Source organism: Sorex araneus, chromosome 5 (genome assembly GCF_027595985.1).
Source record: "Sorex araneus isolate mSorAra2 chromosome 5, mSorAra2.pri, whole genome shotgun sequence".
NCBI classification, from domain to species: Eukaryota; Metazoa; Chordata; class Mammalia; order Eulipotyphla; family Soricidae; genus Sorex; species Sorex araneus.
In genome coordinates this window covers 124,565,742-124,593,314 of record NC_073306.1, presented here as the reverse complement: position 1 = coordinate 124,593,314, position 27,573 = coordinate 124,565,742, and the positions used below count along the sequence as shown (strand labels likewise).

The 27,573-nt window shown below is 47.9% G+C and overlaps 1 protein-coding gene across 6 annotated transcripts in view; it reads left to right on the top strand.

The window, feature by feature from the left end:
• Nucleotides 1-27,573, top strand: part of CHD6 (chromodomain helicase DNA binding protein 6) — a 198,788-nt gene that overhangs the window by 122,912 nt on the left and 48,303 nt on the right. For all 6 annotated transcript variants that reach the window (XM_004612489.2, XM_055140902.1, XM_055140897.1 and 3 more), the window contains 6 exons: nucleotides 16,871-17,035; nucleotides 18,424-18,603; nucleotides 19,596-19,706; nucleotides 21,698-21,900; nucleotides 22,577-22,776; nucleotides 23,637-23,796. In XM_004612489.2, coding sequence (XP_004612546.2) covers nucleotides 16,871-17,035; nucleotides 18,424-18,603; nucleotides 19,596-19,706; nucleotides 21,698-21,900; nucleotides 22,577-22,776; nucleotides 23,637-23,796 — 1,019 coding nt within the window. The remainder of the gene's footprint in view (nucleotides 1-16,870; nucleotides 17,036-18,423; nucleotides 18,604-19,595; nucleotides 19,707-21,697; nucleotides 21,901-22,576; nucleotides 22,777-23,636; nucleotides 23,797-27,573) is intronic.

The following is a 27,573-nucleotide window of genomic DNA, read 5'->3' as shown; positions in this document are numbered from 1 at the left end:
TCAAGAGACTGTCAAATTTTGGTTTATAACCACTGTCATTAGTAATGGTCTTGTTGTTGTTGTTTTGGGGGCCACACTTGGCAGTGCTCGGGACTTTACTCCTGGCCCTATGCATAGAGATACTCCTGGCCATGCCCCGGGGACCAGGTGGGGTCAAGAATCGAACCTGATTTGGGCGCATGCAAGGCAAGTGCCCCGCCTCGTGAAAACTGTACCATCTCTCTGGCACCAGCGATGATTTTTATCCTGAGTATTTATTCTTCAAGGCCAGGGATGTGGCTAAAAGGTAGAGCATTGAGTGAGTATTCCTCTAGCTTGGTGCATTTGCCTAATATTATCTTGGAAGCATGCAGTCGGAAGGGTGAGGGGCAGCTCAAAGCCTTTTTTGGAGTCAGGGAGACAGCCCCAGGGGTAGAGCACACGTTTAGCGAGTGCATAGCCAGTTTGATCCCTGGCACGACGTGGCCCCCTGACACCTATGGGTGTGACCTCTATTAGAATCAAAAGCCAAATAGACACAAGCTTTTTCATGATACAGGTGATAGAAGTTTAGAGGCACTTGTCTCACATTGAAGAAACCACCGAGAGGGAGTCACTGCAAGCAGCAGGACACAGGGAGTGGAGTCAAAACTGATGGCTACTTGACCTTTCCTGCCCAACTCCCGCAGAAATATCCTTGTATTGTGGTTTTTGTATAATGAGCTTTCTTTTTTAGAGAGAAAGCAGACTACTCTTCAAAAGTTAGTGCGCTTTAAGTAATCAGGTTGGTAGCAACTAGCAAAAACCCAGAAGAGGAACTGGAGCAATAGCACAGCGGGGAGGGCGTTTGCCTTGCATGCGGCCGACCCAGGTTCTATTCCCAGAATCCCATATGGTCCCCTGAGCACTACCAGGGGTAATTCCTGAGTGCAGAGCCAGGAGTAACCCCTGTGCATTGCCGGGTGTGACCCAAAAAGTCAAAAAAAAAAAAATCCAGAAGAGGGGGAATTCACCCTAAGAGAAATTGTGTGGCATTGTGGTTCTTTTAACTCAAAGGAAAATTAGGGAGAGGACCAATTTTTATTGGGATTCGTACTAGTGAGGTGATACTTGGATGAAAGAATTGCTACAGTGAAACACCAGTTTTAAAAGAACCAGTTTTTTTCTTTTTTTCTTTTTGGGTCACACCTGGCGATGCATGGGGTTACTCCTAGCTCATGCACTCAGGAATTACTCCTGGTGGTGCTCAGGGGACCATATGGGATGCTGAGAATCGAACCCGGGTTGGCCGTGTACAAGGCAAACACCCTACCTGCTATACTATTGCTCCAGCCCCTAAAAGAACCAATTTTAAAATGACCAATTTTAAACAGATTAACATTGTCAGCAGTTAAAGCACAAACATTTGACCAGCACATCTAATTAGAATTGCAATACTAGGTCCAGGGGCGGGAAACTATTGTGCATAGTCTAGCATTCTCGTTTTTAAGTCGTTGTTTCAAAATACATCATGCCCACTTGTATATAGTAGAGACTTCGTGGTCCAGACCTAAAACATGCACAGTTCCAGAAGTCTGCTGACTTCAGGGCAGAAGAGCTTATGGTCTTTGCTGTAAAGTTTTGTTCTGCTTTGCAGTGTTCACCATGTATCATAATAGAAGGGACCAAAATTGAATGGGCAATTTGAAACCATGTTATCTGACCACATCTGCAAGAATTTCCAGGAGGGGAATTAGAAATATGGGGCTGGCATTTGAAGACCTTTGGAGACAGGATATGACCAGAGGCCTGTGAGTGAAGGCTAGATAGTACTAGTAATTGCATAGGCGCAGTGCCAGAAATGGAAGGCGTCGGGGCTTGTGGGTAAGGTGAATTCATCAGGGTCATTGATTTGTATGCAGAGCAGCCAGATGGAACTATCCTGAATTCGAGTCTGGGGAGAAGAAGGGAAAAGCTTCCAGAATAGCTGTTTTTAGTGTCCCTTTCTGGGGAATGGGAAGAGATACAGGAATACCGGTATAATCCCAAACCAAAATTGAAGAGTATCGAGGTCTTTCGTATGCTGAGTCCATTTCTGAACTTCTGCCACACTCCACCTGAATGAGGAAACAAATTCTACCACACTCGGGTGCTCCGGGGTGGGGGCTGTGAGATGCCACCGAAGGTAAATGAGGACCCCGGTGAGGATGGATGGCATTGCCAACTCCCAGGTCCAGTCAGTTCCCCTACTCCTCTCTTCCAAACGGACTACTTCCCAGTTCTCTGCCACTGATGTCTGCTCTTTTTAGTTGTTTTTGAAGTTTTATAACTTACAAACTACCCTTTCTGTTATGTATTTTTTAGTACTTAAGGCAGTGAACTCTATGTCATGGAAATTTTATCAGGCTAAAAATGACCCAGAGAAGGGCTGTGGGGAGGCTGGAGGGATAGTACCGCAGATACAGTGCTAGCCTTGCATGTGTCAAATCTGGGTTTGTGCCTTGTGCCCTGGATAGTCCCCCGAGCCTGCCAGTAGCGTTTCCTGAGCGTAGAGCCAGAAGTGAGCCCTGAGCACCTCCAGGTAAGACCCAAAGACCCAGCAGGAAAGTTTCTGTGAATTCCTGTTGCCCATGGCTCGGTGAAGTGAGGAGCAAGAAGGGAAGCAGACTCAAGAAGAGTGCTCCCACGTCTGCTCAACAGCGCTTGGGTCAGAACTCGGCACGTTGGCTGTGAGCGCTTACAGAACACAGGTCTTTACGTCCTGTGTGAGCCCCACGAGGCAGCCGTTCAACAGCCGCACCCGAACTGCACTTGTTCTGCTACATGGCACGAGGAATGATCCCCGTGACCCGATTACTCAGACGCGGGATGCAATGAGGAATTGCTCTTCGTCGGAAAAGGAACTCATTCCTAACCTCGGCGCCAGCCTTCCTGGTCCTTCGCCTTCGCAAAAAAGAATTTTAAGAGGCGGTGAAATAGTGAAACAAGATAAATTTTGTTGGATGAAACTTCCACGTGAAAAGGAGTGAAGAAAGAAATACATGCTCAGGAGATACATGTTCAGGAAATATAGGACACGAGCCTAAAAGAGCAAGCAAGCATAGAAACCAGCGAGAGACATGTTCACGTGAGGACACGGGCTAGAAGAGGGGAATCCCGCCCAGCCCCTTATTTTGAAGTGTCTGCCCACACTGGAGGAATGTCTTTTTTTTGGTGGGGGGAGGGTCACACCCGGTGATGCACAGGGGTTACTCCTGGCTCTGCACTCAGGAATTACTCCTGGCGGTGCTCAGGGGACCATATGGGATGCTGGGATTCAAACCCGGGTTGGCCCCGTGCAAGGCAAACGCCCTCCCCGCTGTGCTATTGCTCCAGCCCCAGGAGTGTACTTTGGTAGCAGGGAGTTAGGTCACTAGTTCTGGAGAGAGGTTAGTGGGCTGTAAAGATGCTGCAGCGGGAGGGCGAGGGGTCCAGGTTCTTCCGCAGAGACAGAGCGGAGACCGAGGTTCTGTGCTCGCCTGATGTGGGAGCAGAGCGGGGGCTGGAGACCACCCAGAGAACACTGCTCCCAGCACACGTCCTTGCGGCCATTTGCCCTCGTGTCCAGGTGCTACAAATAAGCTGTCGAAAAGAGTTTAGAGACAGAATCCCAAAGATCATCGTGTGGTTCTCAGGGCTCAGCGAAATCAGCTGTGAAATGGGTGAGCTGCGTTCTCGGTTGGTTTAGAGTTTTGCTGCTGTTGTTTTGGGGCCACACCACCTGCACTCAGAGTACACAACGCAAGCACCCCAGCCACTACACTCTCTTTCCAGCCCTGAGATGCATTCTTAACTGCAACAGAGGAAAGAATTTTTTTTTTTTTTTTTTTTTGCCTTTTGGGTCACACCCGGCAATGCACAGGGGTTACTCCTGGCTCTGCACTCAGGAATTACTCCTGGCGGTGCTCAGGGGACCATATGGGATGCTGGGATTTGAACCCAGGTTGGCCGCGTGCAAGGCAAAGGCAAATGCCCTCCCCGCTGTGCTATCGCTCCAGCCCCCAGATTAAAGAGTTTAATCAGACGGTCCTGCTACTCCGGCGTGTACATCACCCACAGTCTATTATTTGCCCATCGTTGACTGTTTGGTAAATGAGAAGTGTTCGGTCATCTGCAGTTACATAAGATTTTTGAAGAGCCATAATGCATACTCAAGGCGAGAGGCCTGCATTTTCATCGGAAGATGACTGTGACTGTGGGAGTGGATGGAGCCGTGTACACAGGTGTGGGAAAGAGAACCCTGTGGAAAGATCATAGATGTGGGGAAAAGCCTCAGCCCCACCCCAGCTCACGTGTCAGAGAACGTGCTCCCCGTGGGCTTGTGGATTCCGCAGAGGTTTGCTGTGGCCTCCAAGCATCCCGGTCAGACCACCCCAGAAGAGCACCAACTGCCCGGACAGGCTGTTTCCCCCGTCATCCTGGACAGGCGCCTTGAGTGAGAAGCAGCCTGCCCAGGGACGAGGGCCGAGCCCTGAGCAGGCCCCAGAGCAGCCCCTTCTGCAAAGGCAGCCGGTGGGGGAGCCCCGTCCCCTTTCCAGGTGCTTCCCTAGGACTTGAGGACGCTCAGGCTGCACTGCTGATTTTTTTTTTTTGCCCGGTTTCTGTGCTTTGGGGCCAGAATTAAAGACTTAAGACTTGCTAGAGAGACTCCCTGTGTGTGTGTGTGTGTGTGTGTGTGTGTGTGTGTGTGTGTGTGTGTGTGTGTTATTTTATTGAATCACCATGTGGAAAGTTACAAAGTTCTCAGGCTTATGTCTCAGTTATACAATACTCAAACACCCGTCCCTTCACCAGTGCCCATATTCCACCACCAAAAACCCCAGTAACATCCCACCCCCGCCCCCCACCCCCGACCTGTGTAACTGATGAATTTCACTTCATATTCTCTTTACCTTGATTACATTCCATATTTCAGCACAAAACTCACTATTGTTGTTGGAGTTTCCCCCCAGACAAGACAGCCCTACTGCCAAGGAAGCATTTGATAATTAGTTTTCCATTGCTTAGAATGAAGAGATAGGAGGTCCCACTACTCTAAGTACATAACTCTTTTTTTTTCTTTTTCTTTTTTTTTTCTCTTCTCCGTTCCCGAGCCGCCCAGTTCGTACCTGTTGTTCCCCTCCCCTTTTTTTTTATCCAGGTCTTTGCTAAAGGAATAATGAATAACATTGAATGTCACATACTTTTCCCTTTGGTTGTATTAGTCCCATAAATTGTATTCCTCCCTCCCTTGATGAGATCTGAAGCAATTAAGACATAGAGGCAGGAGTCCAGTGGGGGATTCAGGTGTGAGGGTTAATTAGTGGGGAGGCTGGCTTAGCTCCACTCACACCCTGGAGCCTCCGCCTGCCTTCCTCGGGCTTTCCTCTCCATTCTCAGAGCCGCCAGTGTGTCTGCAGAGCACCAGCAGCCCTGGTGGCTCGCCTGCCGGGGACACACTTTCTGCCTTCCGCAAGCCAGAGGGGCAGGAGCAAAGGTCAGGTTTGGAGTATGCCTTGTACCAAGTGTACCTTGTATCGCCCCGTTCAGGTCGGACATGCTTTGGGCATGGAGGGAGGGGGCCGGAGGGTTCAGACTGGATCCCCTGGAGCAGATGGTCTCTGAGTGTCGTGGACGGCGACTAGGGCTAATGGCAGCCTCGCAGCACAGTGCCCTGGTCAGCCCTGCGCCCCGTCCAGGATAGTGAAGGTGCAGTTCCCTAGGGCTCAGGAAGACGATGCTGGTGCTGTGACGCCTCACCGTGTTCCCTTCAGCCAGCAGCCAGGAGCTCCTCTCCCTGCCCCAGACCCTCCCCGTGTGTGTGTGTGTGTGTGTGTGTGTGCGTGCGCGCGCGCGCGCGTGTGTGTGTGTGTGTGTGTGTGTGTGTGTGAGTGAGTGAGAAATACCGAGTTGTCACCTCGGCTTTTCTCAGGGAAAGCCTTCGTTGGGGAGGCCCAGCAGAGTGAGATGCCAGCGTGTGTGTGTGTGTGTGTGTGTGTGTGTGTGTGTGTGTGTGTGTGTGTGTGTGTGTGTGTGTGTGTGTGTGTGTGTGTGTGTGTGTGTGTGTGTGTGTGTGTGTGTGTGTGAGAAATACCGAGTTGTCACCTCGGCTTTTCTCAGGGAAAGCCTTCGTTGGGGAGGCCCAGCAGAGTGAGATGCCAGCCTGGTTGTTCCATCACATCAGGGGGGTACGTGGGTTTTCCATGACGCCCAGGTTAAGGCAGGCAGTGCGTCAGCACACCCCTCCTTCACCCCCCCCATCTCCCCCAAAAAAAGGAAAGCCGAGTCCAGTTCTTGGGTGCATCTTTGCTGAGTCACAGGTATTGTTTGATGTTCTGGAGAGAGACATTGTCATTCGAGACAGTTGATGCTGCCACAAAGCTCTGGATTTTAGTATGATGATGTGGCCGGGAAGGGGGGTGCGGCGGGGGGGAGGGATAACTTTACATAGTGATTCTTATTACCAAGAAATAAAGTAGAAGAGGAAAAGAATGGGAGGGGGTGGTCCCCTGACTCAGGGGAGGGCTAGAAAGGCTTCTCCGAGTGACTTCAGAGCAGAGTTGAAAGCGAGGGGAAGGATCCTAAACTAAATCAGGAGGAAGAGTGTTGTGGAGGAAGAAGGAATAAACAGCATGGCCATCAGAGGAGGAGTGACGGTGGCCACATAGCCCGTCCCAGCGGTCATTCTCAGCGCTCTCCTGCCTCTCTTCCCAGTGTCCTCTCTCATTCACTCCCTGCTCCTTTTCCTGCTGTCCCAACGCCCCCCTGTCACCTTGCCGTCCACTCTTCTCCCCTTCCTGCTCTCACGGCAGCAGCTTTTGGCTGACTGACCCACACCTAAACTGGGCCAGACACCAGGCTGGGCCCCCGGGAAGCAGGAGTACTGGGGGCTTTGGTGTGGGATAATGAGTGGATGCCCACAGGCGTTCAGTGGGCAGGTATCTGTGCCAGTTCTCGACATTTGCATGGTAAGGAATGCAGCCGTGCCCCAAGGAATGGACCTGGGATGGAAATCTGAGATTCCAGATAGTAGACCTGCCACGGAGGTGGATCATCAGGCTGGCAGCTTGCACGGGCTCCCAGCTCGCCCCATGTGGCCCCCGGCTCCCCTCGGCTTGATGAGGTGGTTTGTTGATGCAGACTTCTCAAGTGCCAGGAGAAATGGAAATTTGCTGAGGTTGAAATGAAATATTTGTGCGTAGATAATGGGCTGGAAAATTGTACCAGCTTGCCAAAAATCAGTGGGTTTGGGTGGGGCTCTAGGTAATTTGGAGGGAGGAAAACCTCTCCCGAAATCTTGCCAGGAGCCCCCAGGAATGACTCCTTTGTCAGCTGGGATGGACCAGGGGCACCCCAGCAAGGCTTGGAGGCTTTCAGGGTTAAGCTGACAGTGCTCAGGAGCCTGGGATTATCCCCGGGGCCCACGTGGGCAGGGCATACGCTCCGCAACCACTGTCTCCCCGGCTATAAAATTTTTTTACTTCTCTGATTATAGAGATTTTCATTAAGAAACCATTGTGTTCTAAAACATTAGAGAATGTATACTTTAAAAATACAATCAGAAGGGGGCTGGAGCGATAACACAGCGGGTAGGGTGTTTGCCTTGCACGCTGCCAACCCGGGTTCGATTCCCAGCATCCCATATGGTCCCCTGAGCACCTCCAGGAGTAACCCCTGTGCATTGCTGGGTGTGACCCAAAAAGAAAAAAAAATAGAAGACTAGAAAGATAAATAACTCAGAAGGTAAATAGACCCAAAAAGCAAAAAACAAATAACAACAAAAACAATAGAAGACTAGAAAGATAAATAACTCAGGCACATGCTTTTGCGTGAGGGTGGCCAGGGCAAGTGCCTGGCACCGCATGGTCGCCCACTCTGCTGATACCTGGTGTAGACTGCACCAGGAGACGATGTTTTCTTAAAAAGAAAAGAATAACGTAATCGAGTAATGGAAAAGTAGCGGAAGGGACGAGAGAGGTATCAGTAGTACACTCGTTCTTTGTACTGTGTGCATTGTCACATGATCATAAAGATACTCTAAGAAGCTTTGCCACATTTTGGGCTTCAGGCTGACAATACAGTGCTAAATTGAGGGCCATAATCCATCTGAAAACTGCCCTGATTCAGGAAATTGAGTCACTCAGGTTCTCATTGCAGTCCCTCAGATCTATCCCTGTTTATATTGTTGTTTTTCAATTTTCTGAACATTATTACTTGTTTCCCTTGAGCCTTTGTTCACCTCAAATTTATAGCATGAAAAAGAGCCGTGAGTCTGCAGACCATACAGAAAAGCATTGGGACTAGATAATTGCCCCCAGATGGGGGCTTTCACCAAATGGGCCCTTCACTTCTGGCTTACTCAGAAGTTTTTGTGTATATACTTTTGCTAACATCTCGTTTGGACTGCATCTCAGTCACACCCTTGGTCTATATGTTCCTCTCTCTCACTTGTGTTATGGGTGAGTTTTCATAGGAAAATAACGTGTGAGATTTGATGGTAAAATGACAAGTGTGTGATGAGACTCGCCCTGTTATCTTTCAGATAACAAGTCATCTTGGCCGTTTAAATTTATCTCCTGATTGTGACAGGCCCTCAACAGAACTTTGCTTTTCTCAGTTCAGGGGCCAGAGATGGGTGGCCCAGAACTCATGTCCTTAGCATCCTGGGTTTCTCCTGTTTTCTCCGACAGCTTCCCAGCAAAGGGGGCTTACGTTCTCTTGGGCCCAAGCTAGAATGTTCAGGAAGGTAGGCCTGATGCAACAGTTTTCCAGATAACCCCAGCCATCTGCACGTCATTGAACTGTATTTCCTTACCCACCCTGGGTTTCTGGAAACGGCTTTAGTTTCACACTGCCTTATGCAAGAAAAAGGGTCCTGTCATGAGGAGAAAAGGACAGCGGAGACTGTGAGGACAGTGAGTGGGGTCTGCTGCCCACCTCTGTTCATCGGAACTTCCACCTCCCTTCTCATACTTGAGCCAGAAAAAGAAAACTAATGTCATTATCTATGACCACCAGTTTCTGCAGTTTGATCTGTCCGTAAGCCTCGTTTCTTACTTTGGTTGCTTCCTTGATCTTACTTGCTTTTTTGCCACACCCAGCTGTGCTCGGGCCGTCCCCCTAGCTCTGCACTCAGGAATCACTCCTGGTGATGCTCAGTGGCCCATATGTGGTACCAGGGATTGAAGTTGGACCATTGTAGGCAAATGAATGCCTTTCCTGCTGCACTCTCCCTCTGTTCCTCACCTGCTTCATATGCAAGAGGATTCATAAACTCTTTTTTCCAATAATATTACCCTAACTCAAGACACCGGAAGAAGGCATGACAAACAGTTCAGTTGTACAGCAGTGGAGGACTGATTGACTCAACTATAGTCTCTCCAACTCGCATATAAGAGTGAGAAATATATTTTTACGTACTTCTGTGAAATCATCTCCTGAATATATTGTTTTGCTTTAAAAAGAAGCAACAGTGGAAAAGCTGTGTGTAGTATGCTATGCTCTACTATATGTATACTTAGCATTTATCTAAAAAGCTGTGAGCACAGCTGTATCCTGAGCATGTCTTACCTTCAAGGGGAAGATTGGAGGTAAAACCTTTAATTTTAAATGGTTGCTTATAGAGGAAGTAAGGGAATAGGATAGAAGTGACAGAGACAGAAAGTGACAGAGACTGAAGATGCCTTTTAAAAATAGTTGACTTGATGGGGCCAGAGAGATGGTACATCAGGTAAGGCACTTGCCTTGCACACGGCCAATCCCAGTTCAGTCCCGGTCCCCTGAGCACTACCAGGGTAACCCCCCTGAGCATCACTTGGTGAGCCCCCTGTAAAGAAAAAAAAATTAAAAAAGTAGATAAAATATTTGACTTGAATCATTCTCAGTATTTATAGAATTTTTAAACAAAATTCACTGTTAAAAACTTTACATGCTGAGGCCTGAACGATAGTACAGTGGGTAAGGTATTTGCCTTGCACACGACTGACCTGGGTTCAATCCCGGCATTCCATATGGTCCCCCAAGCACTGCCAGGAATAATTCCTGAGTGCAGAGCCAGGAGTAACCCCAGAGCATAGCTGGGTGTGACCCAAAAAGCAAAAAAGCAAAACAAAAGAAAACTTTACATGCTGAAATCATTTTAAACTTCAGTAACCATTGTGACAGAGGACAGATTTTTAGGGTCCTTTCATGTCACCACTATGTCTTACCATGGTCTGGTAAGCCCTGGAGCCCTCATTTCCTCCCAGTGTGTTATGTTTCTGTCAGGAGTCAGCCTTCTAACTTTGAGCCCCTCTTTTGTCACTCTCTTTTGGAACTGTGACTTCTAAAATAGCCCCCGTTTGTGTTTGCCTGAGTTTTCTCATGCCCAGATTCAAGGTTGTGCGTTTTGGGCAAAAAGAGGTGAGCTGAGATGCCACGCCCATCTGAGTACATCCTGGTGGGGTGCCTGGTCTCGTGGCTCTTGTAACTTGAGATGTTATGACTTGGCAGATGAGGGGCTTTCCATTCGAAGGTGTCTCCATTGAAAACTTTATACCTTTCAAATAGTATTTTGGGAGATGGTTTGAGACACCGGATATCCTGTTTCTCATTATATTGTTGTTGCGCATTGAGTTTAGCATCCAGAGGTAGTTTTTTGCCTTCAGTAATTATTTCCATGGCATTTGCTTGGTGGTAGTTTTCTGTATCAGTCATTCCTATATTTGCTGATTGAAATCCTATAAGGAATGTACAACTGTCCTGTTTGTTTGTTTGTGTCCTGATGGACTCGAGATGTCTTACAGGTGGTTTCAAGACTCATATTATTTGTTGCTCACGGGTAGTTGTTGGGAGGCCTTTCAAGTTGGCGCTTAATTTCTCTTGCCATCTCCCATCAGCTCCTGAGCATTTTCCTCCTTTCTAGAAGCACTGGGTATTTAGATTCACGTCACAGTTTTCTGCCATGGCCAGGGAGCTCACAGTTTCTTCAAGGATTTTCCGTTTCTTTAATTCAAGGATGGAATTTAGAAAGCCATTCTGTGCCCCTCTGCTACGGGACTACTGTCGCTTCTGACCCTTTTTGTGGCAAGAGCGAGGAAGTAGTCACAAACACAGACCCAGGCTGTCATCTGCCGTCATCTGTATTTGCTCGGGTCTGTCCACCAGTGGTGAGATTTCTGGGCCAGTTCAGCACCACAAAACTCACTTTCGCCTTCCCTGCTTCCTTGTTTGCAGCTTTTATCCTCTAGCCGCAATAGCCTGGATCTCATTATCATAACAGCATGTTCACTTCTTCGTTCAATTTGTGAAAAATAAATTTACCAGTACACGATACTGGAGTACAGTGGGTTTGTTGGGGTTTTTTTTGTTTTTTGTTTTTTTTCATTTGTCATAGAATAGAATCAGAATAACATTTTGCAAAGTGACTTTTCTTTTTTCCTTTCTCAGCTCATTTAATTGGAATTTATTGGAGAAGATTTCCATTCTTAAAATGCAAAATGAAATCATAGAATCTAGTTAGACATCAAGTGCACAACAGAATCCCAAAATAGTGATTATTTTAAACATCTGCCTTATTTTTAGATTCGAGGTAATTTCACTTCACAGCTTCGGTATCCCCTTTATCCAGAGTAGACTCCAGTGCCCAGGCGCCCATATGTGGTACTGGGGATGCTTACAAAGGTCAGCTGCATGCAAAGCGAGAGCCTCAGCCTGCTGTGCTCTGTCCAGCCTCAAGGACTTGCACTTCTGTAGCTCTCAGAATTACCATCCACAGTCCATATCTGAATTGTATTATTTCTTTCAGTAGTTTTTGTTTTAGGGGCCCATGCCCAGCCGTGCTCAGGGGCCACTCAAGCTCTGTGTTTGGAGGGTTGCTACCAACAGTGCTTGGGGGATCACGTGGGGCCACTGGTATCCAGGGCTCCTGTGTGCTCTTTCAGTGTCTCAGCAGGGGCCCCAGGTTTTCATGGGCATGACTCCGGTCGGAGTCTGACCTGAAGGACAGGGGCCACAGAAAAAAATTCTGAAAGGGACCGCTGTTGAAATAAAACTGAGAAACAGTGCTGTAGAGTTTCCCCAGTAGTCTAAGCATCACCAAGCACAACTGATTGTTCATATCTTTTTAGTTAGATGCTCCCTCTTTACTTTCCTTTGACAACATTGATGTTTTTTAAAGCGTATAGACCTGGAGCTAGAGAGACAGTACAGTGGGTAGGGTGTTTGCCTCACACGTGACTGACCCAGGTTCAATTCCCCACATCCCGTATGGTCCTTGAGCACTGCTTGGAGTAATTCCTGAGTGCAGAGCCTGGAGTAACCCCCGAGCTCTGCTCTGCGAGGTGTGGCCCAAAAAAGAACCAGAAAATAAGGAGTATAGACCCATTGTTTTATAGATTGTGCCTCAGTTTACATTTGCATTTTTTCAGAGGTTGGATGGAGATTTAGAAGTATCACCAAAATGATATGTCTGTCTCACTGTACACCAGGAGAAACACAGTCATTCGTTAGATAGTATATACTTTGATGTCTTAGTGGTATGTGCCAGGGTTCTCCACCATAAAGTTAGTTTTTCCCTTTAAGTAGCTTTGGAAAGGTAACTTCATGGACTGAGTGCATGATTTGCACGTGGGAGGCCTGGGTTTGGTCCCTGATACCACATGCTCATCAAGCACTGCCAAGTGCTGTCCCCATGCCAAGAGCAGGGACTGGCCCCAGACACAGATGGATTTGGCATTCTACCAAAATCATAGTAATGGTAATAATACCCTATTCCACAGTATCTCACTAGTCAGTTTCCATTGATTATTTTTGCCTAAATCCATAATCTCTTATGATTGTTGCTAAGTAGTGATTTTCTTATTGTTTTGTTATTGTTTCGGGGGCCATGCCTGGCAATGCTCAGGGCTAACTCTGGCTTTGCACTCAAGAATTATTCCTGCCAGTACTCCAGGGATCATATGCGGTGCCAGGGATTGAACCTGGACTGGCTACGTGTAAGGCAGGCACCTACCCCGCTGTACTGTCTCTCTAGCCCCACAAAGTAGTGTTTTTCTTGTTTTCACTCTAATTTGTTGTTAGGTTTCCCAAACAAAAATGTTTCTCCTCCTTTTTTCCAGTTTATGTCAGTATAAATTTATAAACTCTTTTTATATTTGGTGGATTGCATTCTTTTACTATAGGTTAGTATTCCTGTATTCCTGAATTTAGCTGATGGAAGCCTATTTTCATTTAAAGTTCTGTTTTGGAGTTTTCCATCATCCTTTGAGTACTTCCCTATGTTCTAGCATGGTTCCAGTCTGTATACTTTGGGCTGGAGAGATAGTACAGTGGATAGGGCTCTTGCCTTGTAAGCAGCCAGAGTTCTGTTCCCAGCACTACACCTAGCCCCTTGAACAGAGCCAAGAGTAAGCCCTGAGCATCATTAGGTATAACCCCCCAAACGGAAACAAAACAGAGTATATACTTTGTCTACCCCAGCTCTGAAATAAACCATTTGTCTAGCCATCCTTAGTTCTTTGTTATAGAGAATGGTACTTAGAAACCAAGCTCTGAGAGTTAAATTCTTTGTTTTGGAGTGCTCTTGCTTTTTAGCTCTTCCAGTAACATGACCAGAGATCTATATACAATATAATATGCTTTCATATGTTTATGTGTGTATATATGCACATGTGTGCAACATCGAGATAAAAAAATACACATGAGCATATCTACTCTATCTGTTTATACAGACATATGTATACATGGGCATATAGATCTAACCAATATGATATCCTCAGATCCATTCTAACATCATAGACTTCTGTTAGTTTTCTGTCTTTTCATATTTGTAAATTCCTTCTTCATAGTGAGAAGTTCTCGTTCCTGTTTCCTTTCCTTTGCCCAATCCTATATTAAGTAGTTACAGAAGTGTAGTTACAGAATTACTAATACTACACTGCAGAAAAGACACCGATTCTATAGGTTTATAGCTCTATAAACTTATAGCTCTATAATTTGACTGCATGTTCAGTGGGATTTAACTCTGAGGGGGGCAAAACACCAAAACCGTACATTGTTTTTAGTAATTATGTTTGGAGGAGAGAATAATGATATGGTTTTTCTGAAGCAGTTACATACATTGTGGGATAAATGAGTAATGAGACTGGCTCTGTTGAGAACTGAGCTTTTCAACATGGTTAAAAACAGATACAGATGTAGGATTGATGAAGCAAAAGTACCATAGTCAAGTTTGAATTCAACATACCGGTGTATTTTGACATATGTATATACATAATTGTATACACTAAACATACACAGGCACTTATATTTTTGCCTCCCGAGTAGACTGAGAAACAGTGGACATGTTAGTAATACTGCGCCCCCCCAAGAGTATTGAGAATATATTCTCTACTGTTTACAGTAAAAGAAACTGGGAGTCCTTGAAAAAATAATGATTGAATCTAGGTCCGGGTCAGGAATGTATATAGTAGGAGCAGGAAATATGTTATCAGGGGCCGGAGCAATAGTACAACAGGTAGGGTGTTTGTGAGTAACCTGGGTTCGGTCCCCAGCATCCATATGGTTTTCTGATTCCCACCAGAGGTAATCCCCAAGAGCCAGAAGTAGGCCCTGAGCATCTCAAGGTGCAGCCCAAAACCCCCCAAAAATACAAAAATAACAAATTATACCAGAAAGCTAGGGGTGATCTCTGATAGAATATCCTGACATAAACGCAGACCTGTTGTATATCTTTCTGTGTTTCTAGAGGTGCAAGCACATGAGGCCAACACACACGCCTGGGTACTTACAGATGCCTCTAGATCCATTCTATCACCAGAGCTTATTCTGCCTTCCTCTTTCTGGTTTCCACTTGTCCATGTTGAGAGAACCTCGGCTCCTGGGACCAAAGAGATGGTTCAAGGTGGTGAGGCCTTCCATACAGACAGCCCTTCTTGGTTGCATCTCTGACATCATGTATGTTGCCCAGAGCCAGGAGTAGGCCTGGGGCCCTCTGGGTATGGCCCAGAAACAAAAACAAAAGTCCGGATCCTATCCTGGAGAGGTTCCCAGAAGCCATAGTTGAGCAATCATGCCATTTAAAATGTAGCACATATGTTTAATCCATTTAGCATATATTTAAGTACATAGTTTTGTTGTGTTCCTTAAAAACTAATAATAATGGTCACTTTTGGAGGATGTTATTTTGGAAACTAGCTTGTGTCTGCTATCTGTACTGTGTATGTATCAGAGTAGCAAAAAAACTGAATAGGGGATTATAACTGCTAATGAAATAATGGATCTAGACAGTGATTATCCATGCAGACAGACATTATGCAAAAATCATAATTGGACCAAAGTTTAAGGTATAATTCCCATTTTAGAGTCAGTACAAGACACAGAGGGGATATATTCAATGACAAGCCAGAACGCAGGCAATAAAATGCAGATGTAAGAAACTATAGGACAGAGAATCTGATCTCCTCCTGAAATAAATTGCAGTTAACGAAAGGAAATCTTAAAGACTGGGAGAACCTATTAAGAGATACTTGAAACTTAACCAACCCAATTGCAATTTATGGGGCTTATTTATATCCTGATCCAGGCAAATTTGTTTGCTTTTCCTTTTGGTTTGGGCCCCACCTGGCAGTGTGCAGAGCTTTGCACTTAGGGATCACTCTTTTTTTTCCAGCTTTTTGGGTGGGTCACACTTAAGGATGATGGATGCTCAGGGGTCACTCCTGGCTCTGCACTCAGGAATTACTCCTGGCAGTGCTCGGGGACCATATGGGGTGCCCGGGATCAAACTAATTGTGCTATTGCTCCAGCCCCTCAGGGATCACTCTTGATTGTGCTTGGGGACCATATATTGTTGTAGGGATCAAACCAAAGGAAGCCACTTATAAGGCAAGCCCCTTACCTGCTGTATTATCTCTCTGGCTCCATGATTCAGGCAAGTTTAAATATACATATTTGAGATTAGCAGGGAAACTAGAACACTGATTAGAAAGTTGGTACTGAAGTTTTTTTTTTTTTAATGGATGTGGCTAGGGACTTGGCCACATCTAGTGCTTGGGGTTGACTCCTGCATCTGTACTCGGTAGTGACCCCCATATTGCTTGAGGGACTGTGTGATGCTAAGGATTCAGACCAAGCTTGGCTGCATGCGGGGTCAGTGCCTCCCATCCTGTACTCTCCCGCCGTAAGAGTTAGTTTTTGGGGAACTGGAGAGAGAGTACAGGTGAGACACTTGCCTTGCATGCAGCCCACCCGGGTTCTGACCCCTGAGACTGCTTTGGTCCCCTGAGCTCTGCTGGGAGTTGTTCCCAAGCACGGGGCCAGGCATAAGTCCTGAGCACAGCTCTGCTCCAGAAACAAAGTCCTGTGCTCCAGAAACAGAAAAGTTTTTTGAAGTGTAGCAATAATGTTTTCTTTATATATTTTTATTTTATTTATTTATTTTGGTGGTGCCGGGGATCACAATTAGTAACCTTTTGCTAAAATTATCTTTCGAAGTATCTAAGGATGAGTTATAAAGGCCTTCAGATTTGCTTCTAACAGTCTTAGGATGAGTGTGGAGTATGATTTTGTCCTTAAGAGGTCATTACGTTGTTGCCTATGTGAACATTTCTGAAGCAGAGTAAAAGAAGTAGAAAGTGGTGCTGCTTGCAGGAGCTCGCATCCAGAGAGTGGGCACCACGCTCAGTCCACAGGCTGGGGGGCACAGGAAACGCTGCTTGTCCCTGGGTCAGTAGTTGGGAAGAAGCAAGCGCCTTGAAGGGGCCACCAACCTTGAGAGAACAGCTGTCTCGACATTAGGCCCGTGGCCGGTGACCTTGAAGCTGGCCACTCGTTTCACATGGAACTTAATTCTTTTCCTATTTCTGGGGCTGCTGCCTTGATATTTGGTGACGGTGCGTCTGATCTTCCTTCCCAGGCTCAGGCCCGCTGTCACCGGATCGGCCAGAGCAAAGCCGTGAAGGTGTATCGCCTCATTACCCGGAACTCCTATGAGCGAGAGATGTTCGACAAAGCCAGCCTAAAACTGGGCCTGGACAAGGCTGTTCTTCAGGACATCAACCGCAAAGGCAGCACCAACGGAGTGAGTAGGAGGCACTTGTCACGCCACCCCTCTTCCCTGGATTCCTGCTTCCTATAGAGCTGCTTTCACGGTCACTTTCACTAACCTGAATCAGCCCATGTGTCTCTGTTGGGGTGTCCCAATAGTCGCGGGGAGTCCAGAGGAGCCGTTAATGTGATAGAGCTACACAGCATGCAATAAACCGAGCCTTCACTACATCCATTAAAGATCGGTAGATCTAGACCAGATATGGTGCTTGCTTCGCAAGCAACCAACCCTGATTAATGCTACCCATACCACACAGTCCCTGGGCACCGCAGGCAACGACCCCTCAGCACTGGTGCGTGTGACCCAGCCCTCCCCCAGCCAAAGAAGTCAGCAGATCATATGCTCTTAACTCTAAATAGTGATTTTTCACCATGTCCTACCTCCTATTCCAGCCTTTGAAGGTATGATGTCACCTGTTTTATCTGTACCTTCCAAGGCCCCTAGCAGCATTTGGCATTTTAAAGATGTTTGACTTAAAAGTTTTAAATGGTGAATATCATGGTGAATAAATAAACACATGAATAAATCATCAGCTTGAGACTTTAGTCAATAAAATCCAGGAAAAAAAATTTTCCTTCTATGGGGTTAAAATATCACAACTAAAATTCTTAGGTTATTTTAAAGCATGAGCAAACAAAGCAGACTTATCTCCTGAATCTCCGGGCTCAGAGCATCAAAGGTTGGGAATTAAAACTTAAGTGAGTTGTCTTTTATCCAGATGTTCCATATTCTTTTAGCCCTGCGTGTGTTGCTAAGTATAATCCTTCAAGTTACCAGAGCTGGGAGTCATGGAATTCCCTTATGTGATTTCAATAAAGAGAACCAGATTCTTAATTAGAACCAGGAAAGGGTGTTTTGAACTTCCATTTCCTGTTTTCAACAAGCAATTGAGAAGATCACACTTGGCATGGAATCCTTTCTTTAGTTAAGAGATGACATCATTTCCAATACTAATGCATTTATTTAATAATGAATAAGTCATTATTCTTTCGCTCATTTGGACATCTGGAGGTTTTTAAAGATACAGCTTCAAACCAAAACATAAACATTAAAGATATCCTTTTCAGTGGTGCATAATTTTAATAGCTCATGACATTTGGTAATAACCCCCGTCCCCAAAAATGTTGTGGCCGTGACTCATTTGCTGGGTTTTATTCCAGAGCTCCCTGTGGCAGATCTGCTTCACCTCCCCTTGGTTCTCCCTGAGTACCTTGTCTCTGGATTTTCGTTTTCTAAAGCTTTTTGATCATGCTATCCTTCTGACCTGTACAGTTATGTGCTGAATCAGAGAAGCCACATTTGAGGCTGTTTCTCTCCTGTGCGCTTTCCACTTTGTGAGTAGCCTTTGGTGACCTGTCCAGGTGCAGCAGCTGTCAAAAATGGAGGTAGAGGACTTGCTCCGGAAGGGAGCCTATGGTGCCCTAATGGATGAGGAAGATGAAGGCTCCAAGTTCTGTGAAGAGGACATAGACCAGATTCTGCAGCGGAGAACGCACACCATCACCATCCAGTCGGAAGGGAAGGGGTCCACGTTCGCCAAGGTACCGGACCTTCTCCCCAGGTCCTTGTCAGGGCGGGTGCAGTCTTCCATGTCTCTAGACACGGCTGTTGAGATGGTCTCCTGCGCATCTGTTCTGCGTGACCGTCTGGAGGCGCGGTTTCTCAGGAGAGTCTGATGAGTCTGATAGCGAGCCACACAGTAGAAAGAATTCCCCAAACCTCTGATCTTTGGTTATTGATCTTCAGAGGCCAGGCGGACACCTCACTTGGCAGTTTTCACCGTTTGCCCTTCACGGTGACTGCCTGAGTTAGTCTTGGTCCCCTTGCGCAGTGCTGCACAATCAGTGTCAGAGCTTTGAGATTCCAGTGAGCACCCTTCTCTCCAGCCCACTCGGTACTCTCTTCGTTTCATGGGCAGACGGCCTTGACGCAAGATTCTGGGCTTGTCACTGAGATGCCTCTTTCCTCTTCTCTTCCTGCCACTGGATTTTAATTCAGCCCATCAGATCCCGCCCTAACAACCCCGAGAGTGTTACTCTCAGTTTCTTAGGCCACAGGCCCTGTGAGCTGGGAAACCTGTTGGATCAGTCTCGCTGCTTCGGCAGGGCAGTCAGAGGCATTCCTCTTCCCTGTGAACTCACAGCGCCTTTCCCAGAGCAGACGTTTGGAGAACTGAAATTAGAAAAATATAAGTCTAGTGAAGTTTTAAGAATAAACCTGTTTTGCAAGGAACATCAAGTAACACATTGTCACTGTCTGCCTGCTTCCAAGTTTAAATTTCACATAAAGATCCTGTGAGCTAAAATTACAGTGTCTTTACCAATTTTTAGAGGGGTTTTTTTTTGTTTTTTGTTTTTTAATAAAAACAGAAAAAGCACTTTGAGATCTTTTGCATTCATTTTGGAAGCTCTCAGAGGACTTGGTGTAGAATGCAGATGGATAATAAACTTGATTTCTTGGCGTGTGTGAAATAACAGGTGTCTTACTAGTTTGTATTCTGTCAAGCTCAGTTTTCTGGCTCTTGTCTTCACAGGCTAGCTTTGTGGCTTCGGGAAATAGAACTGATATTTCCTTAGATGACCCGAATTTTTGGCAGAAATGGGCCAAAATAGCTGAACTGGACACTGAAGCAAAAAATGAAAAGGTACAATGTTACATATATTTTACTGCCTTGAACATTTCACTGGTATTTAACAGGATCACAAAGTCCCACACATCTCAAGCCATTATTTATTCCTGGACCTCAGTTTTCACATGAGATTGTTATATGTAACCTAATTTAAAAACATGCTTTATGCACAACTTAGAAAATGTTACCTGTTACAACTTTAAAGTGCCAATTGGGGGTACTGGAGAGGTAGTACAGGAGCACTTGCCTTGCACCCACTGACCCAGCTTTGATCCCTGACGCTCCATACAGTCCCCCCAGGGAGGGATCCCTGAGCACAGCCAGGTGTGGCTCAAAAAGCAATTTAAAACTTAGAAAATAAAAGTGCTAATTGAACATACTGGTCTGCAGGGTACTCAGGAAGTTAGATCAAGGCCGAGGGGAGATGGGTCGCACCCGGAGAGCTAGTCCCGGGATGCGGGGCTTGTCTTGCACGTGGCTCTGCAGACGCCCTGGCTCTGTGCCTTTGGGCAGTGCTTGACTTCACAGCTGCGTGAAGAAAGGCGGTGGTGGGCCCCACTTCACCAAGTTGGAGACTTACGTTCTAAGTGTTGCGTCCCAGTGTTAGGTACCCATTTAGTGTCAGCTTCTCGGCTCTGCTCTCTGGCCCTGTACCCCACTCTCTGCATGCCTGTCCGATGAACATTGAGCTCTCCTGCACCCACAAACCTTGGGGATAGTCCCTTCTCCTGTCTCACTGAATCAGTAACCAGCCCTGACTAATCTTCTGTGGGATCCACCATTGCTTGCTTAATTCTCCCATAGGACCAGGAAATATTAGGGAGCTATTCTCTAGCCCCTTGTGGTGGCCTTTCATAAGTGTTCTGTAATCAGTGGAGAAGACACTCTGTGGGACAGTGTGGGGAAGAGGGAGGGAAACACTTTTTTTTTTTTGGGGGGGGTCATACCCAGTGATACACAGGGGTTACTCCTGGCTCTGCACTCACCACCATCTTGTGGGGGACCACATGGGAATCGAACCTGGATCGGCCTCATGCAAGGCAAATGCCCTACCCACTATGCTATCACTCCAGCCCCCCCTTTTTTTTTAATGTAGGAGTACTGCTATTTATTCAGCCCTTGATTAAGCTGATTAAATTGGGCATGAACTCCATGTTATTTCTTTTTAAGTGAATCACCATGAGATATAGTTACAAAGCGTTTATGTTCGAGATTTAGCCATACAATGATCAAACACCTGTCCCTCCAACAATGCACACTTTCCACCACCAGTGTCCCCAGTATAACCCCCTCCCCCCATCCTAGTCCTCACCCTAACCCCATGGCAGGCAGTTGAAGGGAAATGCTCTTGCCCTGTAGAAACCGCGTGAAGTAGTTGGAACATCAGGTAGGGAGCAGAGCACTGGAAATGTATCTGGGCTGCAGAGGATAATGCAGAGCCGGTCTTTGGGCAGAGGCGGAGGGGTGGGAGCGGGTATCCGACATGATCGAGTCTAAGTAGGAGAGCAGCGATGGTGGTGGGAAACCGGACGCAGTGAGGTTCCTGAGCTGGGGCTTATGTCTTTGGTGAAAGATCAAAGGTTCCTAGTCGATGCCGGAGGACAGCCGGAAAGGAGGCCGGCGGAATACTGTGGTGGTCGCCAGGAAGCTGCCGAGCAGATGGGGTTGTGCAGCTCGTCTGTCTCCAGAGCACAGGCTACCCTGCATGTTGGCAGGGCATCGGGGGCTCCCACTCCGCTCTTTCCAGAGTAGACGGGCACTCCGGGCCCCTGTCTGCCCGGACCCCTGCCGGAGGGCTGCAGAAACACCTGATGGTAGTGGGCAGCACTGAGGGCTAGGAACCAGGCCAGCCCAGAGAGCGCCAGGGCCGCCCCCACCCTCCCCGTGGAGCCCAGCAGGTGTGCTGGAGGGAGAGATGGGCTCCCCAAAGATGCCAGCGGGACGTGTTGCGCCTCGCGGGGTCAGAGAGAGGGGCGCTTCTTTCCGACAGTCTCCTCTGTTTCCAGGAGAGCCTCGTGATCGACCGGCCTCGTGTGAGGAAGCAGACCAAGCACTACAACTCCTTCGAGGAGGATGAGCTCATGGAATTTTCTGAGTTAGACAGTGACTCTGACGAGAGGCCCACGAGATCCCGACGCCTCAATGACAAAACCAGGCGCTACCTCCGAGCCGAGTGCTTCCGGGTGGAGAAGAACCTGCTCATCTTCGGGTAGATGTCGATTGCCTTCGCCTTCTTCGGTCCTTGTTCCCTTTGTTTTCGGTCCCGAGGTTTGTCCTCGTGTGCAATGCTCTGGATCCTGGGGGCTGATGGAGATCGGATTGTTAGGGCCAGAGTCCCATGACCCTCCCCCCCCCCGCCCCCACCCCCACCCCGTCAACCGTGGTCACGGTCTGCTCTGCTGCCATATTGAAGACCTGCCATGATTTTCTCATCTGCTTGTCACAACAAATCTCTGTTACTAATTTGCTGCTTGGTACCGATTTCCTGCTTCGTCCCCCAAGGATGTATAAGGAGTCAGCGCAACAGATGTTATAGTTAAGGCCTGATTTGTGCAAGTCTCTGGCTCTTTGAGAAATAGAAGGCTTCGCAGCCATTGCTTTTGAATACTGCAGCTGGGGCTGTTTTGATTCCAAATTTATTCCCTACTTCGAATATTTTCATTCCTTCCCTCTTAATATTCTAGTGGCTCTGTGAAGCTCCGCGTCCAGTACTTAGGCCACCATCGCGGCATCTGGCATGTCCTAGGCTGCTGTCCTCAAAGGCCTTTCTTAGCTAATAGACCAGTAGGCCCGGCGGAGAATAAGGCCCCGGGGCGTGCCCTGCAGTGTTCAGGGCGTCCATCCCTACCTCTCCCCCACAAACCCTTCTTCCTGTCTGCTTCCAGGTGGGGCCGGTGGAAGGACATCCTGACCCACGGGCGGTTCAAGTGGCATCTGAACGAGAAGGACATGGAGATGATTTGCCGTGCCCTGCTGGTGTACTGTGTCAAGCATTACAAAGGGGACGAGAAGATCAAGAGCTTCATTTGGGAACTCATCACACCTACCAAAGACGGGCAGGCCCAGACCCTTCAGAACCACTCAGGTGAGCACCCGCCCGGCCCTGCCTGAGGACCACCCTCCCTGCGAGCTCCCAGCCCTCTTCCCAGGTTGGTCCCTGCTGCTGCTTGGGGGAGCTTCTCTCTCTCTGTCTCGGATGTATTCCAGAATGTTGGCTCTGGCACATGATGACGATGCTCTCAGTTCTTCCTCAGAGCATTCGTTGTGATTTGGTTTACAGGGCGGGGGAGACAGGGAGGGACATGTGTGTTCAGGCCATACCCAGTGGTGCTCAGGGCTCACTCCTGGAAGTGCTCACGGGATCATAATGCAGTTCCAGGGACTGAACTAGGGCCAGCTGTGTGCAAGGCAAGCACCTTACCCACCCACCCCCTCCCATCCCCCCCCCCCCCCGTACCTTTCCTCCTGCCCTTCCCTGTGATGTTTTAAGTCAGCTGGGCCTCTTAAAGTTTCCCCTCTGCCAGTCTTGTCCTCTCACCGGTGCATCACAGGCGTTCTTCTGAACTGGGGGCTCGCCCTGTGTGCTGTGTGGTGTGGTCGGTGCCTTGGGCTGTCTGACCAGAGCCACCTGTTGTCTGTCCAGGCCTCCTCATGTCGTGCTTCCCCTTCCCTGCGCTTGGCCGTAGCTGACCTAAAGGTTTCCGGTCAGTCATCCTTCCTGCCCCGCCCCAGCACGGTTGTGAGCCCCTGAAACTACTCTTCGTTGATCTGGTCAGGGTACCCCAGAAATCCTTACTGCCTGACCCAGACGGTCCTGGGGTTTACTAAAGAAGGGAGCAGGCACGTTTCACAGACGTATTCACTGCATGGACTGAGCGGTGGGATCTAGGACCACCATATACAACCCAGCTCCTCCGTTGGCGCTACACTGCCTCTCGGTTTCAGGCTTGTCCGCTCCAGTCCCCAGAGGGAGGAAAGGGAAGAAGACGAAGAACCAGCTGCTGCTCCCGGAGCTCAAGAATGCCGACTGGCTGGCCACCTGCAACCCTGAGGTGGTCTTGCACGATGACGGCTACAAGAAGCACCTCAAACAGCACTGCAACAAGTGAGTGTCCCCCCCTTGCCCTCCCTGGTCTGCGCAGACAATGGGTAGGGACACGGGGGGACCACAGTGCACCTGCCCTCTCATGCAGGAGCCGGAAAGGTGGGATTTGTGGTCCAGGCCAGGTCAGCACATTCGCCCGAAGCCTCTCGAGCTCTTCATGACAGGACCCAGCCCCACCCCAACTGTCCACTCCACCAGCACAGCTTCGCCCGGGAATCCAGCCAGGAATCCAGTGCTCCCACGGGACTCTCCCTCTGCTCTCAGCCCCCTGCCCCAAGTTGCTTCCTCTTCTAGTGTTCTGTGGCCATGGAGCTGTTTGCTAGGCATGCATTTGAGGTGGTATTCTTTATGTCTCCAGTCTGATAGTGGGGGGCGGGGGCACAGGGAGGTACAAAGTGCTAGGAAAAGAAACTTTTTCTTGCAAAGATCCTTTTCCGACAGTTTGGGCCACTCAGGCACAGGACAGTGATGGTTTGCACATGTGTCACCGTACAGGTTTCTCAGAATGCAAAGTGCCCTTGAAAACTATCTCCTTCAGCTTCCTAGGCCAAGCAGGAATTTCCCCTGCAGAGGCCGGAGCCATAATACAACAGGGAGGGCGCTTGCTTGCACGCGGCCGATCCAGGCTCGATCCCCAGCACCCCATACGGTTCCCCAAGCCCTGCCGGGAATGATGATCCCATTGCGCAGAGACAGGAATAATTTGTGAGCACCACAGGCTGTATCCCAAAACCGGAGGGGGGGGGCTGTGGGGGGGTATGGGGAGTTAAAAAAGAATCTCCCCCACCCCCAGTCTCCCTGGCAGGCAGGGGAAAGTGCTGTCTTATTTTTCTGGTTATAAAGTTATTGCCTTGGGGCCAGAGTGGTAGTACGGCAGGCAGGGCATTTGCCTTGCACACGGCCAACATGGTTCCGTCCCCGGCATCCCATAAGGTCCTTCCAGCACCGCCAGGAGTAATTCCTGAGTGCACAGCCAGGAGTAACTCCTGAGCATTGCCGGGTGTGACCCAAAAGGCAAAATAATATGATGATAAAGTTATTGTATCACTTGTCATCCTGTTGATCGATTTGCTCGAGCGGGTGCCCGTAATGTCTCCATTTGTCCCTGTCACGTGCTAGTGCAGCCCAATGATATCTGCTTGCTCCAGGCACACTTATTATTATCCAATAATAAAGTTATTACCTTATAAATTAAGGTGTTTTGCTAGATTTACCCTGTTTCCCTAGAATATCAATCTGAGTCAGCAGTTCTGTAGTTCTTGGGTCGTGTTGGGTTTTTTTTTTCCCTTTAAACAGATGAAGTCTAATTCTTTCCTCTGATGTTTTCTAAATCTTTGAAGATAGGTCTCATTCCCAGTATTGAAAAAAATAACTGCTGTACACCAACGTGCCTTGGAGATAGTAGACGCCAAGTCGAGGGCACCTCCTCTTGCTAGGAGAATCTGGGCTGGACATGGGAGTAAGGCTCATGGGACTGAATTGGGGTCCCTGTGGGGTCAGAGAGGGCAACAGCTAGTAAGGGTCTTGCTGACGGGTGACATTGTCTAGCAGGCTGAACAGGACTCTCTTGTGTAAAGAACAACCTTATTTCATGAACAAGTGAGATATGTGATGAGACAGATTCTTTTTGTTACAAAAACGGTGACAGTGGTTTGCAAAGTTAGGTGAATCTAGCACCAAATAGCCAGCTGGGAAGTTGTCTCCTAATATAAGCAGTATCAGCACTGATCTGGAGGGCTAGACTAGGGTGCTCACTGTGAGATCGGGGAGAAGGGGTTAAATTTGGAAGACATAACTGCAGTAAGGAATGCAAAAAGCCGCCAGCTTCATGATCCTATAAGCCTTAGAGGCGGGGAGAAGCCGGAGAGGTTTTCATAGAACTTCCCAGTGACGCCTTCAGAGCTGATCACAGAGGATGAGCAGAACCAAGTATTGACCTCTGAGGAGCCCAGCCTCAAGAATGACCATTTTTCCTGAGTGTGTGCTGAGCCCTGGGAATTAAAGAACGATGCCAGGCTGGAGTGATAGTACAGTGGGTTGGGCATTTGCCTTACCTTAGTGCAGCCAACATGGTTTCGATCCCTGCCATCCCATATGGTCCCCTGTGCACGGCCAGGAGTGATTCCTGAATGCTGAGCCAGGAGTAGCCCCCTGAGCATCACCGGGTGTGACCCAAAAAGCAAAAGCAAAAGAATAATGCATTAAAGTGCCCAAGAAGCAAAAGCAAAAGAATAATGCATTAAAGCGCCTCCCCAGGTTCTGAGGATGGCTGTTGCTTTTTCATTTGAGTCTAACAAAGATCAAAGTCCTCTTCAGTTCAGCCAGAACCAGCCAGAACCGGAGCAGGGGGGGCCTTGTAGCTCCCCTAGTCTTTGAGAGTGAGTCTGTGGGCGGGATCCTGGCAGGGCGTCTTTCAGCCTCCGCATAATAGCAGTTTCCCTTTTCTTCACAAAGCTCATTCAGTTGTCCTGATTCTAATGCATTGTCCTTCTCTTTATTGAGTCCAAAATCTCCCTCTGTGAAATTCTCACCCTTGGATCTTGGGTCCTGGTTCTGTCCCTGGCACAACAAAGAAGAATAATGTGAAAGGACTGTCAGCTTCTGGAAGTGTGGACTCTGCCGTCCAGTATCATATCAGGACTAAGATGGACCCTGGGACAGAGCTCCCTGAAAATCCTGGCTGCATGATTTACCCGCTGTAAACCATCTAACCTCTCCCCCCCCACCCCCTCCACCCCCGTAGAAAGTGAGGGTAGAACTGCTACCTCTGCAACCAGGGCGTTGTTGCTAATAGTTGTATGGCATTAGAGGCATGGATCATCCATCATCAAAGGAACTTTCGAAGGTTTAAAAACAGGGTCAGGACGATAGCTCAGGTGCTGGAACATTCCTGGTATGCGTGATCCCCTCCGCATTGCACAGCCCTCGGCACCACTGGGCGTGGCCATTACCAAAAAAATAAAATAAAATAAAGTTGAAAAACATCTGCCGCAGATCTGAGCCCTAAGATGTCAGGATGATGGTGATCTGCCCAGGAGTGTGGATAACAACTGTAAAAAGGGGATCCCGAGAGCCTTCTGGGGAATGTTCTGTTTCCTATCTGCCTGCTGGATTCACATGTGTGTTCAGTTTGCAGATATTCATCAAACTGTGTGTTTACGCAAAGCAGAATGTACTTTCTGGAAGTATATTTCATATCACCAGGTTTTTTTTTTTCTCTTAAGAAAGAAATGAAATAAAAAGCCGTACTAGCACTCAGACTGTGAACGGGCTTTGTTTGACCAAAGCAGTATGTTCCAAACCTATCTTCAGCTCCCCTGCCCTGCAGCTCAGATGACTGTGGGGACCATCCGCTCAGGAGAAATTGTCCCATCTGTCTTCTGAATTGATGTGATTTGATTCGGAGAATCAGTGGAAAATATTGGCTTTAAATGCTGTTCTCATGCTGCAGATACTGCCAAGTATCAACACATTTGCTTCTCTTTAGAGAAACAGAAATGACTCTATCTTTTATCTTCGGGAAGCCTTGCTCTGACTGAGCTGGAAGTGAGGAATTCTGCTTCTTTGGTTTGGGTTTTAGTTTTTGGGCCCCACCTGGAAGAGCCGAAGAGGCCTTTCCTGGCTCTGCCCAGGAGTGACCCCTGATGGTGTTTGAGGGACCATATGGAACCAGGGATTGAACAGGGGTTGACCACATGCCAGGCAGGTGTGCAAGTATTCCTGTATTAACTCTCCAGTACCCTCATGCCGGTTCTTCCTAAGACAGTCATTGGCTAT